The sequence below is a fragment of the Dicentrarchus labrax genome, unplaced genomic scaffold (assembly GCF_905237075.1).
Source record: "Dicentrarchus labrax unplaced genomic scaffold, dlabrax2021, whole genome shotgun sequence".
Taxonomy (NCBI): domain Eukaryota; kingdom Metazoa; phylum Chordata; class Actinopteri; family Moronidae; genus Dicentrarchus; species Dicentrarchus labrax.
This window is the reverse complement of record NW_026136716.1, coordinates 3,877,262-3,894,369: the sequence shown is the minus strand read 5'-3', so window position 1 is coordinate 3,894,369 and position 17,108 is coordinate 3,877,262. Positions and strand designations below refer to the sequence as shown.

General features: G+C 40.8%; 1 protein-coding gene and 20 non-coding genes across 21 annotated transcripts; all 21 read right to left on the bottom strand.

Annotated features, from left to right (window-relative positions):
* Positions 1–238: 238 nt before the first annotated feature.
* Positions 239–311, bottom strand: trnar-ucg (transfer RNA arginine (anticodon UCG)). The gene has a single exon. It is a non-coding gene; the product is annotated as a tRNA-Arg (tRNA).
* A 93-nt stretch (positions 312–404) lies between these two features.
* trnai-aau (transfer RNA isoleucine (anticodon AAU)) lies at positions 405–478 on the bottom strand. Its single transcript has one exon. It is a non-coding gene; the product is annotated as a tRNA-Ile (tRNA).
* Positions 479–758: 280 nt separating this feature from the next.
* trnar-ucg (transfer RNA arginine (anticodon UCG)) lies at positions 759–831 on the bottom strand. The gene has a single exon. It is a non-coding gene; the product is annotated as a tRNA-Arg (tRNA).
* Positions 832–924: 93 nt separating this feature from the next.
* Positions 925–998, bottom strand: trnai-aau (transfer RNA isoleucine (anticodon AAU)). The gene has a single exon. It is a non-coding gene; the product is annotated as a tRNA-Ile (tRNA).
* Positions 999–1,254: 256 nt separating this feature from the next.
* trnar-ucg (transfer RNA arginine (anticodon UCG)) lies at positions 1,255–1,327 on the bottom strand. The gene has a single exon. It is a non-coding gene; the product is annotated as a tRNA-Arg (tRNA).
* Positions 1,328–1,420: 93 nt separating this feature from the next.
* Positions 1,421–1,494, bottom strand: trnai-aau (transfer RNA isoleucine (anticodon AAU)). The gene has a single exon. It is a non-coding gene; the product is annotated as a tRNA-Ile (tRNA).
* A 282-nt stretch (positions 1,495–1,776) lies between these two features.
* Positions 1,777–1,849, bottom strand: trnar-ucg (transfer RNA arginine (anticodon UCG)). The gene has a single exon. It is a non-coding gene; the product is annotated as a tRNA-Arg (tRNA).
* A 93-nt stretch (positions 1,850–1,942) lies between these two features.
* Positions 1,943–2,016, bottom strand: trnai-aau (transfer RNA isoleucine (anticodon AAU)). The gene has a single exon. It is a non-coding gene; the product is annotated as a tRNA-Ile (tRNA).
* A 272-nt stretch (positions 2,017–2,288) lies between these two features.
* trnar-ucg (transfer RNA arginine (anticodon UCG)) lies at positions 2,289–2,361 on the bottom strand. The gene has a single exon. It is a non-coding gene; the product is annotated as a tRNA-Arg (tRNA).
* A 93-nt stretch (positions 2,362–2,454) lies between these two features.
* trnai-aau (transfer RNA isoleucine (anticodon AAU)) lies at positions 2,455–2,528 on the bottom strand. Its single transcript has one exon. It is a non-coding gene; the product is annotated as a tRNA-Ile (tRNA).
* Positions 2,529–2,810: 282 nt separating this feature from the next.
* Positions 2,811–2,883, bottom strand: trnar-ucg (transfer RNA arginine (anticodon UCG)). Its single transcript has one exon. It is a non-coding gene; the product is annotated as a tRNA-Arg (tRNA).
* A 93-nt stretch (positions 2,884–2,976) lies between these two features.
* Positions 2,977–3,050, bottom strand: trnai-aau (transfer RNA isoleucine (anticodon AAU)). The gene has a single exon. It is a non-coding gene; the product is annotated as a tRNA-Ile (tRNA).
* Positions 3,051–3,310: 260 nt separating this feature from the next.
* Positions 3,311–3,383, bottom strand: trnar-ucg (transfer RNA arginine (anticodon UCG)). Its single transcript has one exon. It is a non-coding gene; the product is annotated as a tRNA-Arg (tRNA).
* Positions 3,384–3,476: 93 nt separating this feature from the next.
* On the bottom strand, positions 3,477–3,550 carry trnai-aau (transfer RNA isoleucine (anticodon AAU)). Its single transcript has one exon. It is a non-coding gene; the product is annotated as a tRNA-Ile (tRNA).
* A 282-nt stretch (positions 3,551–3,832) lies between these two features.
* Positions 3,833–3,905, bottom strand: trnar-ucg (transfer RNA arginine (anticodon UCG)). Its single transcript has one exon. It is a non-coding gene; the product is annotated as a tRNA-Arg (tRNA).
* Positions 3,906–3,998: 93 nt separating this feature from the next.
* trnai-aau (transfer RNA isoleucine (anticodon AAU)) lies at positions 3,999–4,072 on the bottom strand. Its single transcript has one exon. It is a non-coding gene; the product is annotated as a tRNA-Ile (tRNA).
* Positions 4,073–4,332: 260 nt separating this feature from the next.
* trnar-ucg (transfer RNA arginine (anticodon UCG)) lies at positions 4,333–4,405 on the bottom strand. The gene has a single exon. It is a non-coding gene; the product is annotated as a tRNA-Arg (tRNA).
* Positions 4,406–4,498: 93 nt separating this feature from the next.
* trnai-aau (transfer RNA isoleucine (anticodon AAU)) lies at positions 4,499–4,572 on the bottom strand. The gene has a single exon. It is a non-coding gene; the product is annotated as a tRNA-Ile (tRNA).
* Positions 4,573–4,828: 256 nt separating this feature from the next.
* Positions 4,829–4,901, bottom strand: trnar-ucg (transfer RNA arginine (anticodon UCG)). Its single transcript has one exon. It is a non-coding gene; the product is annotated as a tRNA-Arg (tRNA).
* Positions 4,902–4,995: 94 nt separating this feature from the next.
* Positions 4,996–5,069, bottom strand: trnai-aau (transfer RNA isoleucine (anticodon AAU)). The gene has a single exon. It is a non-coding gene; the product is annotated as a tRNA-Ile (tRNA).
* Positions 5,070–10,305: 5,236 nt separating this feature from the next.
* LOC127378782 (leucine-rich repeat-containing protein 3-like) lies at positions 10,306–11,175 on the bottom strand. The gene has a single exon (XM_051428046.1). The coding sequence runs from the start codon at positions 11,095–11,097 to the stop codon at positions 10,306–10,308; it is 792 nt and encodes a 263-aa protein (XP_051284006.1). The 5' UTR covers positions 11,098–11,175.
* Between the last annotated feature and the right edge of the window lie 5,933 nt (positions 11,176–17,108).

The following is a 17,108-nucleotide window of genomic DNA, read 5'->3' as shown; positions in this document are numbered from 1 at the left end:
TCATTTATTTTCTTGCAATTTTAAGCAACACAAGACAACGGCAAAATAAGGTCTTTGTTGAGATGTGATCACTTATTACTGGAAATGTTTTGCACATAGAGGGTGCACAGATGTATTGAACATGACCATGCATTACTGCAGCCACTCTCACATTTTTCACCCCAGCCTTGTTGACATTATGCACATTGTGGCTGCAAACATACACAGGGTGCATTCTCCAGCTTGAAGCTGCCACGTTCAACCACGAAGGGATTCGAACCCTTAATCTTCTGATCCGAAGTCAGACGCCTTGTCCATTAGGCCACGCGGTCACTGTCAGCTGCATTTTTTCCCTTTTTCAAAACTTCTCGTCTGCATTAAAGTTTGTTCGAAAACAAGCCTATGCTTTGCTTAAAAGTTGCTTGTGGCCAGTATGGGGATTGAACCCATGACCTTGGCGTTATTAGCACCACGCTCTAACCATCTGAGCTAACCGGCCTTGTTTGACTGGATTTTTTGTACAATTTCCATTCTTTTTGTCCTATTTTCTTGCAATTTTAAGCAACACAAGACAACGGCAAAATAAGGTCTTTGTTGAGATGTGATCACTTATTACTGGAAATGTTTTGCACATAGAGGGTGCACAGATGTATTGATCATGATCATGCATTCCTGCAGCAACCCACTCTCACATTTTTTACCCTAGCCTTGTTGACATTATGCACATTGTGGCTGCAAACATACACAGGGTGCATTCTCCTGCTTGAAGCTGCCACTTTCAACCACGAAGGGATTCGAACCCTTAATCTTCTGATCCGAAGTCAGACGCCTTGTCCATTAGGCCACGCGGTCACTGTCAGCTGCATTTTTTCCCTTTTTCAAAACTTCTCGTCTGCATTAAAGTTTGTTCGAAAACAAGCCTATGGTTTGCTTAAATGTTGCTTGTGGCCAGTATGGGGATTGAACCCATGACCTTGGCGTTATTAGCACCACGCTCTAACCATCTGAGCTAACCGGCCTTGGTTGACAGGACTTTTTGTGCAATTTTCATGCAGAATTGAGCAACACAAGACAACGGCAAAATAAGGTCTTTGTTGAGATGTGATCACTTATTACTGGAAATGTTTTGCACATAGAGGGTGCACAGATGTATTGAACACGACCATGCATTACTGCAGCCACTCTCACATTTTTCACCCCAGCCTTGTTGACATTATGCACATTGCGGCTGCACACATACACAGGGTGCATTCTCCAGCTTGAAGCTGCCACTTTCAACCACGAAGGGATTCGAACCCTTAACCTTCTGATCCGAAGTCAGACTCCTTGTCCATTAGGCCACGCGGTCACTGTCAGCTGCATTTTTTCCCTTTTTCAAAACTTCTCGTCTGCATTAAAGTTTGTTCGAAAACAAGCCTATGCTTTGCTTAAAAGTTGCTTGTGGCCAGTATGGGGATTGAACCCATGACCTTGGCGTTATTAGCACCACGCTCTAACCATCTGAGCTAACCGGCCTTGTTTGACTGGATTTTTTGTACAATTTCCATTCAATTTTTTTCCTATTTTCTTGCAATTTTAAGCAACACAAGACAACGGCAAAATAAGGTCTTTGTTGAGATGTGATCACTTATTACTGGAAATGTTTTGCACATAGAGGGTGCACAGATGTATTGATCATGATCATGCATTCCTGCAGCAACCCACTCTCACATTTTTTACCCTAGCCTTGTTGACATTATGCACATTGTTGCTGCAAACATACACAGGGTGCATTCTCCTGCTTGAAGCTGCCACTTTCAACCACAATGGGATTCGAACCCTTAATCTTCTGATCCGAAGTCAGACGCCTTGTCCATTAGGCCACGCGGTCACTGTCAGCTGCATTTTTTCCCTTTTTCAAAACTTCTCGTCTGCATTAAAGTTTGTTCGAAAACAAGCCTATACTTTGCTTAAATGTTGCTTGTGGCCAGTATGGGGATTGAACCCATGACCTTGGCGTTATTAGCACCACGCTCTAACCATCTGAGCTAACCGGCCTTGTTTGACTGGTTTTTTGACAATTTTTTTTGTCCTATTTTCTTGCAATTTTAAGCAACACAAGACAACGGCAAAATAAGGTCTTTGTTGAGATGTGATCACTTATTACTGGAAATGTTTTGCACATAGAGGGTGCACAGATGTATTGATCATGATCATGCATTCCTGCAGCAACCCACTCTCACATTTTTTACCCTAGCCTTGTTGACATTATGCACATTGTGGCTGCAAACATACACAGGGTGCATTCTCCTGCTTGAAGCTGCCACTTTCAACCACGAAGGGATTCGAACCCTTAATCTTCTGATCCGAAGTCAGACGCCTTGTCCATTAGGCCACGCGGTCACTGTCAGCTGCATTTTTCCCCTTTTTCAAAACTTCTCGTCTGCATTAAAGTTTGTACGAAAACAAGCCTATACTTTGCTTAAATGTTGCTTGTGGCCAGTATGGGGATTGAACCCATGACCTTGGCGTTATTAGCACCACGCTCTAACCATCTGAGCTAACCGGCCTTGTTTGACTGGATTTTTTGTACAATTTCCATTCAATTTTTGTCCTATTTTCTTGCAATTTTAAGCAACACAAGACAACGGCAAAATAAGGTCTTTGTTGAGATGTGATCACTTATTACTGGAAATGTTTTGCACATAGAGGGTGCACAGATGTATTGATCATGATCATGCATTCCTGCAGCAACCCACTCTCACATTTTTTACCCTAGCCTTGTTGACATTATGCACATTGTGGCTGCAAACATACACAGGGTGCATTCTCCTGCTTGAAGCTGCCACTTTCAACCACAATGGGATTCGAACCCTTAATCTTCTGATCCGAAGTCAGACGCCTTGTCCATTAGGCCACGCGGTCACTGTCAGCTGCATTTTTTCCCTTTTTCAAAACTTCTCGTCTGCATTAAAGTTTGTTCGAAAACAAGCCTATGGTTTGCTTAAATGTTGCTTGTGGCCAGTATGGGGATTGAACCCATGACCTTGGCATTATTAGCACCACGCTCTAACCATCTGAGCTAACCGGCCTTGTTTGACAGGACTTTTTGTGCAATTTTCATGCAATTTTAAGCAACACAAGACAACGGCAAAATAAGGTCTTTGTTGAGATGTGATCACTTATTACTGGAAATGTTTTGCACATAGAGGGTGCACAGATGTATTGAATTCGACCATGCATTCCTGCAGCAACCCACTCTCACATTTTTTACCCTAGCCTTGTTGACATTATGCACATTGAGGCTGCAAACATACACAGGGTGCATTCTCCAGCTTGAAGCTGCCACTTTCAACCACGAAGGGATTCGAACCCTTAACCTTCTGATCCGAAGTCAGACTCCTTGTCCATTAGGCCACGCGGTCACTGTCAGCTGCATTTTTTCCCTTTTTCAAAACTTCTTGTCTGCATTAAAGTTTGTTCGAAAACAAGCCTATGCTTTGCTTAAAAGTTGCTTGTGGCCAGTATGGGGATTGAACCCATGACCTTGGCGTTATTAGCACCACGCTCTAACCATCTGAGCTAACCGGCCTTGTTTGACTGGATTTTTTGTACAATTTCCATTCAATTTTTGTCCTATTTTCTTGCAATTTTAAGCAACACAAGACAACGGCAAAATAAGGTCTTTGTTGAGATGTGATCACTTATTACTGGAAATGTTTTGCACATAGAGGGTGCACAGATGTATTGATCATGATCATGCATTCCTGCAGCAACCCACTCTCACATTTTTTACCCTAGCCTTGTTGACATTATGCACATTGTTGCTGCAAACATACACAGGGTGCATTCTCCTGCTTGAAGCTGCCACTTTCAACCACAATGGGATTCGAACCCTTAATCTTCTGATCCGAAGTCAGACGCCTTGTCCATTAGGCCACGCGGTCACTGTCAGCTGCATTTTTTCCCTTTTTCAAAACTTCTCGTCTGCATTAAAGTTTGTACGAAAACAAGCCTATACTTTGCTTAAATGTTGCTTGTGGCCAGTATGGGGATTGAACCCATGACCTTGGCGTTATTAGCACCACGCTCTAACCATCTGAGCTAACCGGCCTTGTTTGACTGGACTTTTTGTGCAATTTTCTTGCAATTTTGAGCAACACAAGACAACGGCAAAATAAGGTCTTTGTTGAGATGTGATCACTTATTACTGGAAATGTTTTGCACATAGAGGGTGCACAGATGTATTGATCATGATCATGCATTCCTGCAGCAACCCACTCTCACATTTTTACCCCTAGCCTTGTTGACATTATGCACATTGTGGCTGCAAACATACACAGGGTGCATTCTCCTGCTTGAAGCTGCCACTTTCAACCACGAAGGGATTCGAACCCTTAATCTTCTGATCCGAAGTCAGACGCCTTGTCCATTAGGCCACGCGGTCACTGTCAGCTGCATTTTTTCCCTTTTTCAAAACTTCTCGTCTGCATTAAAGTTTGTTCGAAAACAAGCCTATGGTTTGCTTAAATGTTGCTTGTGGCCAGTATGGGGATTGAACCCATGACCTTGGCGTTATTAGCACCACGCTCTAACCATCTGAGCTAACCGGCCTTGGTTGACTGGACTTTTTGTGCAATTTTCATGCAGAATTGAGCAACACAAGACAACGGCAAAATAAGGTCTTTGTTGAGATGTGATCACTTATTACTGGAAATGTTTTGCACATAGAGGGTGCACAGATGTATTGAACATGACCATGCATTACTGCAGCCACTCTCACATTTTTCACCCCAGCCTTGTTGACATTATGCACATTGCGGCTGCACACATACACAGGGTGCATTCTCCAGCTTGAAGCTGCCACGTTCAACCACGAAGGGATTCGAACCCTTAATCTTCTGATCCGAAGTCAGACGCCTTGTCCATTAGGCCACGCGGTCACTGTCAGCTGCATTTTTTTCCCTTTTTCAAAACTTCTCGTCTGCATTAAAGTTTGTTCGAAAACAAGCCTATGGTTTGCTTAAATGTTGCTTGTGGCCAGTATGGGGATTGAACCCATAACCTTGGCGTTATTAGCACCACACTCTAACCATCTGAGCTAACCGGCCTTGTTTGACAGGACTTTTTGTACAATTACCATTCAATTTTTGTACAATTTTTGTACAATTTCTGTTCAATTTTCTTGCAATTTTGAGCAACACAAGATCTTTGTTGAGATGTGATCACTTATTACTGGAAATGTTTTGCACATAGAGGGTGCACAGATGTATTGATGATAAAGTTTGTTCGGAAACAAGCCTATGGTTTGCTCAAATGTTGCCTGTGGCCAGTATGGGGATATAACCCATTACCTACCCTAGGTTTGACCATGACAGGATTTGCGCATTCCTACATTTTTGGCCTTCTCCAGGAGAGATTAATCCATAATCACAGACCAAATGAATGTTTTGTGACGTTTCAAAGTTGTTCAGTCTGCAAGCATACTGAGTCAGCACATCTGCCAATGGCCCAAACAGCACCCCTGTGGGCTCAACATTGCTTAATATAGGTCCCTTGGGATCAGAAATTATTACAGTTTTTAAATTAAACACTCAAAAAAGAATTTACCTTGAAAAGAACCCTAATCCTCCTGACTGGCTGTAGACAGTGATAAGAGAGAAACTAAAACTAGTATGCTTACACATTCGCCTCTTGACGTTTTCTATTTCACTGAAGGTCATTGTTTGTGGGTGAAGACACAGGATAGCCTTGAGGTAATCTGCAAACACTGTGGTAAATCTCCATAAAGGAATCCTTTTCTCCCCTTTTTGAAGTTGGCAAATGTGTATCATAAATCAGTGCCACTGCAATGGATTCAAGTAAATACAAACACTGAATAATACAACATTAATAAAACAACACATTTGCCAACACTCTGATGAGGGATAGTACAGTATAAGAAATAATTTCTACTTGTTGTGGCTTCACAATGAACCAAGAGAAGGTCTTGGCAGCTCTGACAATCAATCCTTTTTGTATTTGTTCATATCTTGAGGTCTGCCCGGCCTCTATGCTATACATGTCTTCAATCTTCAGTGTACATTTTGAGTCTTGCTTATTCAGCAATATAGGCACCTGATTATTCAACAGCCTAGGGAAATCTAATTTGTGGTCAGTTTGAGGATATAGATTGAGTATTATATCAGAGTTTAGGCTAATGTTAGCAGCTCTGTTAGATTTGGGGAAGTTATGTTTAAAATAATGATCTCTACATTTTTCCATACCATACTCATATGGGTTTATACTAGAGGTATTTAGTCCAAGTATATACTTTTACTAGGTATAAGCTTTATCTTCATAAGTCTGTTTGCACTGTATAACGTATGTTGCCATCAAGTAGATATTAAAGATGTCTTTTACATCATTTTCATTATTAATTAGCTGGCGAGCTGTACCTGATATAATATGCCAGTGACAGTTGTCATTTTAGCAGCCACTGGATCCACTGTTTTATAAATTACCAATAAATTTGATAGTTGAGAGATGAAGATGGTCTGAAGCACTGGCCAAGTATTGAAGAAAGCGTTTCTCCTGGTGCTTATATAACGCTAATGAAGTGCAACTCAATTCTCTGAACTTAAAGTTATAGAGACACACTGACCTCAACTGTGTGCGGTTAATTAATAATATTCAATTCATTAGGATGTTCAGCACAGCCCTTGGGACTTGTAAGACAAAGTAATGTGGACTGTAATTAATGTTGTGACCGTTTGACAGGCGAGATAGGTCAGGTTTTTAGAGCCTACAAGGTCAGTATTAGATACACAATATATTAAGTGCTATGTGCTGGCTGGAAGATAGAAGCTAGGAGACAGGCCACAATGTTATGTCCATAAAACATAACAAAATTACTGGCATTCAGAAAGAATAAACAGACAAATCAAGTAATGTACATTATAATATAAATCAGACATGCCCGCCGCAGAAGCAATGGAAATATTTCTTCCCAGATAACTAAAACAATAGTGTTCGCCTAATTTGCCTTCGCAAAAGGAATTCAATGTAAAGAGAAAATATCAGATTGAAACTCGTCTTAGCCTCTCAACAGCTTGTGAACTTTAACCGGCAGCTTGTTCCCAGAAATGCAAACATTTACAAAGTGAATGCTGAGTTTGTTCTGCTCCACATATTTGTGTGACATTGTCTGTTATTAACTGTTATTAACAGCTTGAGGTCCGGACTAAAATATCCCTAACCTATGTGACATTTTAGGGCATTACCACTGCTCTCAAACCAGCCCTGGCAATCTAGATCTCAGTATCACACCTCTCATTTGTGTCAGTAAGTTACCTCTGTCTTAGTCATCTGACATTCATAAATCCTAGTCTTTGAGTATTTAAACCTTTGAATTTGTGAGAGAAAGATGTGCTGTGCTGATAGCACTGACTATATATAATGGACAGAGCTTCCCGGTCTGTGAAGTGAAGCCAATGTGAAGTGTCTTAAACATGCATGCATAATAATCTGATAGTACTGAGTCTTTTGGAGAAATTAGCTGACTTCTCACATGATTTATGAGCTCAGTAAACAGTTTCCTAATGAGTTGATGGTCTCAATCTCTAGTTTTAAGTCTTCTTCCATATGCATGATGTTCATTTAGTAAATTATGGACCAGTTTAGAGTAAATAAAGCAGGGTATGCTTTGGAGCAGTGTTTGACAAGTAATTCTCAGTGAGTCCATCCAGCTTAACGCACCAAACTGAGATCAAACTGTCAGCTTAGGCTTTGCTGGTCAAATAAAGACACAAATAAATTACCTTTAAGTCCCCACAATCAACCCCATTTCAAAATGTGACCACAGCTTGGATTTTTATTTGCAGCTGTACCTTTTGTAATGGTAACATCTGTCTCTCATAGTAGTTCAAAGTGAAAACCATGTTATGGCCCCTTTTGGAATAAATCTAGACATCCCTGATATAGACGAATACTGTAGTGAGCGGCTCCCCGAAACGCTTTCCACAAGGGCTCATAGATTTATGGATTTGAACTGTTAGTGGGATGAAGCTATTTTTGGGTTGCAAGACACGTATTAATACTCTGCCTCATCCAGATATATGCAGCTGAAGACATATGGGTTCCATATTTGGAGCTGTAGGTATTTTTCAGAATAATCTGGAGGAATAAATAACAGGATTTCATTGTGAGGAGTGTGTTAGAGCTGCAGATGAGCTGATAAAGGATAGTGTGTGAGGTTTAAAGGTTGGCTAGAGGCTGTGACAACAACCTTATAAAAAACAAAATTCAATGCAGGATTCAAATCTCAAACAAACACATTCATTATTTCCTGAAGGGAAGAAGGAGCAGGATTCTGATAAATGTCAAATTTTGTTTTATTTTATTGTCCAAAGAAGAAAGAAGAGAATAAATGCAGGACTCTGTTGTAATAAGAAATAGCAGGGCAGCTGTATCTGACTTACTGAGCGACAGGCTGGGATACTCACCCACCCATGAAAGGGCAGGAACTCAGTGTAAATACAATCCCTAGAAAATCTGACTTGAACAAACATAAAGGTGCAGTAGTTTTAATTAGAAATACACCAATTGTATAATTGTATTATTCTAAATCAGAAAGTGGGACTGAAAACAACACTACTCTAACCTAACTATGATACCCTAAATCTAACAGAGGCGTTTTCTGTCACTAAACCTAACCAAACCTTCACCATAGTAGTGGTGTAAGATCAGAAAATGTTTTCCCATCAGGCACTGACAAATGGCGTTGTGCCGATTGGTGGCCTCCTGGGAAGTTTGAGTTGAACAGTGTTCAGTAGTTCAATTTGAAGGAGTTGTTAGGAACTGTAAATGCTTTTCCACACACCTGATTTTTACATTTCTGCATAAAAAAAAGAAAAACAGTCAAAGAAAAACTTTCACCTACAAGGAGAGATGGAAACAGAATTAAAAGACCAATTTGTAGGAATTAATGCATGTTAATTCACACCTTAATTGAGAAGATTTGGTCAGAATTTGCACTAGTTGTGGCTGGAGACTTGACTTATAATACCACTTGACCACTTGTCCAAATTAATTTCAGGTGTCAGGCACAACAGGAAGTAAAGGATCTATTTACAGGAAGTTGACCAAAACTGCAGCAGTATGTTTGCTTCCACTTGAACCAACCAAACAGAAGAAGCAAGTCAGATCCAGTGAGTGATGAAAACTGTACTTTTACTTATTAGGTTTTTCCTATTATGTTGTAATGTGCTTGTGTGGTCCATTGTCCTTCACAATGCTCTATCCTAAAACTGCAAGCAGAAATATCACAAAACTACTTTTCTACTATCTTGAACTTGAGGAATGTTACGTAAGCGCAATAAACCTCTAGGATCATTTAGAGCTGCGACAGGCTCATCTAATCGAAGCTTCCTGTGACAAGAGTTGATTACTTTCCCTCTCAAAAGTGACAAAGTTATTACCTTTTGAAGCAAAACATTAACTGAGGTGACAAGTGTTGAAATTAAATTCCTGGTAGCAGTTCCACCTTAAATGTAAGATGCCAGAAGGGTTCAATGCAACCATATCTGCACTACTGGCTTAGATCCTTGGATGGATTATTAAATATACAACGTCTTCACATGGAGAAGCACACATAAGTCCTTACAGGGAATTTAACGGATAATACATCTAACTGAATATTACTTTTTCCTCTTTCTCTGCTACTCTTCCAAAATAAAAAAAAAGTCCCCAGTGAGGATTTCCTTTTTAAAGATACATCATAAAGCTTTACGCTTTCTCAAAAACACCTTGAAAGTGACATTAAAGTGGCTCTCGGGTTCGAGTCACTACCTGGATGAATTCACCGTGAACTCTTTTAAACCACATCATAATATGCAACAAAAAAAAAAGTTTTGGTGAAGTTTCCCTCGGAGATGATTTTATGCATTACACATAACATTTGACTAAAAAATAATGATCTTCTACATTTTGTTAACGTGGAAGGAAAACAAATTGAGACTGCTTGAAGCCTCTAAATGTTTTTCCTGCTGGTCCCACATCCGAGGTTACTTTTGAAGCTGAAATTGTAATTTCGATTTATTTTAGTTTTATTTGCAGCTTTCAAGAGTCTGGTGCTACTTTTCAGCCTGTACTTGGATGACGATGAGATTTTTAAACCTCTTCCTAATGTCTTTGTACCTTGTGCAGTGTATATCATCGATGTTTTATCACTTTCGGCAAAGCTGTCCCTTGTTAATGTTCCTTATATACTTATACACTGTAAACATATTTACTGGCACACTTTCATCTGTATTCACTGGTGCACTTTTCATATTCGTTCAGTACAGTTGCATCCTTTCTCATACGCAGTCAAAACACACTGCTGGCTGTGTCGTAGTCCTTGCTGATGTGGGAAGTGCTGGGCAGGGACTTGAGGTACTCCATGTGCCTCCTGGCGTCCTCCTGGTTGTGTCTGATATAGTAAATGATGTAAGCTGTCACCATTGAGAACCAGCAAAACATGGCCACAAACATGGCCACATCTGTCGTCTTGTGGTGGAAATTGCAAAAGTTAATTCCCGAGTCCAGGACTTGGATGACCGGTTGTCCCACGTACTCCTCCTGCACCGACGTGTAGCAGCTGACCTCGTTCACCGTCTCTGGGTCGAGCCTCAGCTCCCTCAGCACCTCCTGCAAAGAGCACTCGCAGTGCCAGGGGTTGTGGGACAGGCGCACACGGGCGTGGAGCTTGGCGAAGGTGTCCTTGGGTAGGCTGCTGAGGTGGTTGTTTGAAAGATCCAAGGTCCGCAGGCTCTCATAAATTCCTTGAAAGGCACCGACCTCCATGCTCTCAATGGCGTTGTGAGATATGTCCAGTTCCCTGAGGCGGTGGAGGTCTGTGAAGGCCTCCTTTGGGATGTGTCTGATCCGGTTAGACGAAAGCAAGAGAACGACAGTGTCCTTGGGCAAGTTCGCCGGGATACTCTCCAAGTTGCGTGAGGTGCACTGGACCACCACACCGTTCCTGTCCGTGCAGTGACAGATCTTGGGGCAAGCATACGCAGTCATAATCATCGACAGAAGCCACAATTTTCCCACCAACAAAAGAGGACCGCAGGAGGAAGGTTTGCCGGATGACCTGCACCTTTGAGAGGCCCCCATTAGCGAGCACTCAGACTGAAATCAGCCAAAACAACGCAAGGGGATGCGTTGGTCGGGGTGTGCTGCTTTAGGTACCGGTGAGACATGAAATACAATCCAAGAAGTCCAGTTCGAGTGAATTTTAAAGGCTTATCAGATGCCAAAATTCTGCACAGCGGTTTATGATACTCAGAGACAGGATTTTACAACTCTGGAAAGTTATTATGGAAATGTGTGCTTGAATGCATTTGATTTGCCAGTGCAGTGCCCGGCCGGCTGATGTTGTGCTGCAGCAAAGTTGAGTCAGGTTCAACTTTCTTGCCAGATGACCCTGCAGGGTTTTTTTTGCTGGACCCCTCTGCGTTGGCATCCCCACTGCGGCGCCGAACTGGCCTCATTCAGATGAATGAAGGGGCTGTCTGAAAATTCAGCCTTGATCTGGGAGCTTGATGGCTAAAGTTTCAGTCTCAGGGCACTTTCTGGCATTCACTCACATTATCGTTCATCATTTACCTCGACAGTTATGGAAAACCAAGCCCTGATCCAACAAAAAAGTAGCAGATGTCCAGTGGTTTGCATACTAGCTAAATGAGATGTCAAAGTGCAACGCAGCTGAGGAGAACGGGGTGGCAAAATCTTTGACAGGCCGAGTCATAACTGTGTGTATCCAGGGTGGGAGGGCACGTCTGCTTGGAAGAAAGCTGTGATTGAGAAAGAGACAAAGAGATGAAAAAAGATTATTATCTTTATAATAATAATATGATTTAGGAATTTCTTTGTTTTGTTTTGTTTTTTTTGCTCTCAAACTATGCTGTTAAAACCCAAAGAAGAACTCTTCTAACTTGCTTGCAATCATTTTTAGGTTGTTAATTTTTCTGGTCCCAACATCTTCCAGCATATATTCAGTTAAACGTCTACACCATTTCCCCTTTTCAGATGCCTTCATCCTTGGAGGGGAAGCTAAAGTTCATGATTATCATAATAATAGCATGTTTCTATAGCATGGGTCCCTTCACTCAAAACGTGTCCCTGTGAGAAAATGACAAGCCATTAAACAAAGTGTGTGCTCATCAACATGCAGCAGATGAACTTTGAAACAGTGATTTGTGATTAAATAAATAACAGACTGTACTCCGTGAGATTAACAGTGAGGCATGTGAGAGCAGTGAAGGTCAGAATTCAAATTAAAAACAACTATAGGTCAGAATGTATTTGGCTGGAAGATAACAATAAACAGCTGATAAGCAGGAATCCGCTTTTAATGGAGATGATTAATGTCATGTTTTTTATTTCTGCCAGTGTCCTAAGATAGATATTGATAAGATAAATGTCTCAGCAAAATCAATGTTATTGGAGGTGGAAAAGACCTATTCTTTATATCTTATAACTCTATATATTTCATCTTTATATGAATATCACAGGGATATAGAGATACTAGTAAAATATTATGGGGTATTGCATTTTTAAACCTGCTTATTCTGGGAATAATTGAGATAAAAGCAATATAGCTGAAACAATTACTCAATTAATCAATTAGTCTGAGAGAAAATTAAGTGGCAACAATAGATTTTTTTCTTAGCAAAAATGCCCAAAATGAAATGGTTCCAGCTTCCTTTCTGGTTCTAAAAATGAATATTTGCTCGTTTTCTTGGTCCACTGTGATGATAAATTGAATATTGGTGTGTTTTAGACTGTTGGTTGGATGAAGATTTCACATTTGGCTCTCAGAAAAAAAAAAAAAAAAAAGAAATTGGCCTATAGCCTGAATGATTAATTGACTAGTCAATGTAGAAAATAATTAGCAGATTAATAGATGAAGATAATAAATAAATAAAGTAAATCGTTCCCTTAGGAATATTATTTAAAATATGCACACACAAAAATCAATTTCCTAAATTAACTCCCCCCCATATTCTAGCCTATAACCCGTGTTTGACTCCCTAAACTGCAGCAATAATAATAAAAAGAGCGTAAAAAGTGAGTTGGGGTTGTTATTTGAGTGAGTGGGCACCTACCTGACAGCTCCACTCTGTCCGCTTCACGCAGTCACGGAGGAGACTCTTTTGTTTGATGAGACATCCAGAGAATAAAAATCACCGCAAAAATCCTTTGCGAATAAACCTTCCGGGCAGCTTTCATATGCAGAGAACAGAGCCGGTTCGGGAGTCCGGATCCATCTGTTTGATGGCAGTTTACAACCTGCTCTCAGCGCAGGTTTGCAGCAGCTGTGTGTCTGTCGGGTGTGTGTGTGTGTGTGTGTGTGTGTGTGTGGATATGCGCAGAGACGCAGCAGTTGCACCACTGTCTCTCCCTCTCAGCCGGCTAAAAGGATTCCTGCTGGGACCTGCGAGTCGTTATTATAGAAACTTTATTGACAGTGGCTCATTTACACCGATAATCATTCACTTAGTAGTTACCCTGCTGATTGAGAGTTCAACCTATGGTTTAAGACATTGTGTGGGTCCAAATAAGTATCACACATTTAGATAGTAGACTACTCTGACATTTGGATTCACATTTAAAGCATCAGTCTGTGATTGCCCCTCCACTTTCATTTAGTTTTGGTTGCTTACTGTTCTCTGTTTACTGACTTTAAACACACCTAGCAATTAGAAGTATACATTTTCCCAGGAGCAGCGAATAAAATAGCTTCCAATGGGGGAAATAATTACATAGTCACTCTAGTGGCTTTTTAGAAATAAAGCCTGAAAAGAGAGTCTGAAAAAGGCTGGAAACACTGAGGGTGCTGGGCGCAACTCATAAATTGAAAGTAAATGGGAGATAACAAGAAACAGCGCTTAAGAAAGAGGAAAATATTGAACATATTTCTATTGTATATTGTGAGGGGGACAGATTCCAGAGCCTGAAATTGATATGGGTTGATAAGCAGTTGCTGTATTTATGAATTGATCTTCAGAACAATGTTTTTTAATCACAAGAATACAAGAAAGCAGAGGGTTTTTTTTTTTTAAAAGTTGGTATATTTACGAGTACGGATGTTTTATTCTTGTGATGCTCGTTTAAAACCCTATCGATACCACTCTCATGTCCAGCAAATATGAGCTACCTCCAGCAGCTGGTAAGCTCAGTTTAGCATAGAGACTGGAAACTGTGGGACACATGCAGCCTGACTGTCCAAAGGTCACCAAAACCTCTAAAGCTCACTAATTAACACTTTACGTACTTCCTGTTTGTTTTAGCTGTCTTGAAAACCGTAATGTTAAAATGACAATTTGCCATTCATGTGCCAAACTATTTATTAGCCATGTCCAGTTGCCAGGCAACCAACAAAGTGTGGTGTAAAGCAGTTTTTCTATAGGTTCAACAAACAAGATATCATTTTGATTTTAATTAGTGAGCCTTAGAGGTGCTGGTGTCTGAGTCGGGATAGCTTTTTGCAATTTTTATGCTAAACTAGCTCATTATTGCACAAGTAAAACTACCATATATCTCCCTTTACAGTGTCTCAAAATGCTGACGTTAGTTTGCTTTTTGCTGTTTTAATTAATTATGAAATTGAATACGACGTTTTTTTTTTAATGCTAAGTGAGAAAACTTGTGAGAAAACTTTTCGTAACTTATGATGGACATTCATTCATGCTGGTGTTTACTAGACTAAATGATTGGATTTCTTGAAAAACTATTTGATTGGATTGAAAATGAATTTTATTGTACAGTTTATCACCCGCAATATCTGTTCATTCCACTGTACCCACTGATGTATCACATTTAAATTTCATGCTCACTTGCACCTTTGAGTGACACCTAAACCTCTTCTACATGGTTTCAGGAGGTCTTCTCTGCCTGCCTTTGCACATTTAATTTAATACTAATACTAAAAGAAATAGTGTGTAATGCAAAAAAACTGGAGCTGGAACATTACTACATTTACTAATATGATCAAATTGAAGCAGACAACAGTGGATCTGACCAGATCAGTCCCCACAAAAACAATTACAGCACTGTCCTACATTCAAATTAAATAAAAGAGACATCAAAGACACACTAGCTTCCTTAACAGCCCATCTAAGGACTCCTAGAGGTCCCTGAACCTGATTTTGGTAACGTACCGCCGCCTGTCCTCATTCTCCCTCTGTGCCTGATTGTTTGCCCCGTGTGTCACACTCCGTCATTCTTCATAAACATTGATTAGAACTGTCCTGCCCCGATGGAGGACGTCAATACTGAGCCCTTCACACCCACTCACTGACAAAAGACCTTTAAAGGTACTCCCTGCTGTATCGTTGTGACCTAAAGACTACCTGAAAACAGGCAGCACTTTGCAAAGCATCTGCATGATTAAATGTGCAGAGTTCAGCCCTGTCAATTTTGCTGAAAGGCAGAATCATTGATTGTATCGACTACTGAAGCGTTTCAGCGTGCGTGAGTGTGTGAGTTCGCTTTTTTGTGACAGTATCCAAAATCCTCGTAAACGTCAAAGCAACACAGCACCAGTGTTTCTGGGTAATCGGGGAGATAGATTTACTTCACATTCTCTGCTGTTTAAACTACTTCACACTTGCCAAGGCATTTGTTTTACACCCTTACTCATCTTGTCGGACTCTTGGCAAAATTCCTGCCTGGTAAGCCATCTTAAATAAATTCATACTCCTCCACAGGATCACAATGATATGGAGCCGAGCCAATATAGGGGGCCTTTCTCGGGTAAGCATTATAGCCTGGAGTGATTCTGTCATAACATAATTAATATTTAGACTTATTTATCATGTAAACAATGAATTGCAGCAGACCTATTTCCTCTTCACAAAGCTGTTTTGATATCACTCCGTCCCATCTGCACTTCATGCCTGGTTTGTTACAGCTGACATTGCGAAGTCACTCTCTGAAAGCAGCACTGTGCTGCCCTACAGTATATATTGACCTCTCTGAAGCCACGCTCAGTACATTTGATAATGCCTTCCCGCTGCAGAGAGTGTCTGACATTGGATTTTGCTCCCTCCGCTTGCAGTTGCTTTCACTCACGAGGGAGGACACAGCATGTCTGAGCACTGTGTCCAAACTCCAAGGCTGGGAAAAGGAAAAAGGCCATGGACTCCCCACACTCCATTCTTCAAGACATTTGCAGCAACTTTTACATCTGCACATCATCTCCCTTAATGCTTTCAGTCCTTTGCATTATAGAAAAGGTTGTCTGTAAGCAGCTTACTGCTGAGTGATAGCATGGACACACTCCAACTTTCAAGCCAAGCCAACGCAGGGGCAGACAATGCCTTTACGTTTTGAACGAGCCCAGTCGGGCAAACCCTTATTGAACCATTATTGAAGGGAAATGGACTTCAGGAGAGCGCACTCTGATGCATAGTGTATAGACCACTTGATTAGCTGATGTCCACTTTTGTAATGGCTCGAACCTCAGAGCGCTCTGGATTACATTCCCAAGACTTTGCCCTCCTTTGCCCGGCTGTATGGTTGGATAGCGTACCGGAAAGGATGAATGAAAGTAATTGTGTCTTTGTTAAAGTGCTGCAGATTATCTGATCATTGGCTAATGTTGGGTGCCAGGTCAGATGTCTTGTCAGATTCATTGTGAGCCTTTCAGGTAATTGAGGAGCTTGATGTCACTTCAGTTTATTATATGATTAACTGCCTCCAATAAAGGTTGTCATGTGATGGGAGTTTTTTTTGGGAAAAGTCCAGTTCATTTTCTGCACAGAGAATATTAGATGTCTAGTAGCTGGAGCACTTCCAAGGCTTGGATGGACATGAAACTCTCCTGGTGGAGAAGTAGTGGACCTGCACTGAAACATCCAGTCGTCCACTTTCAGATTGTGTTCAATGTACCTCTCTTCCTGGTTTGCTTCCACATTGTGTGGCCCACCGCACATGCTTTGTCACAATACACAGTAATACTTAACATATAACATCTCTCTTAAAACATACATGGTAGTCCTTTCTCTGTTCCAGGTTGCAACTTCAACTTTCTCATTGTGCTGCGTCTCTTCTTCTAAATCACAAAGGCATCTGATTCGTTGTATTAAGAGCTATTTGCCACAAACTGACAGAAAATCTAT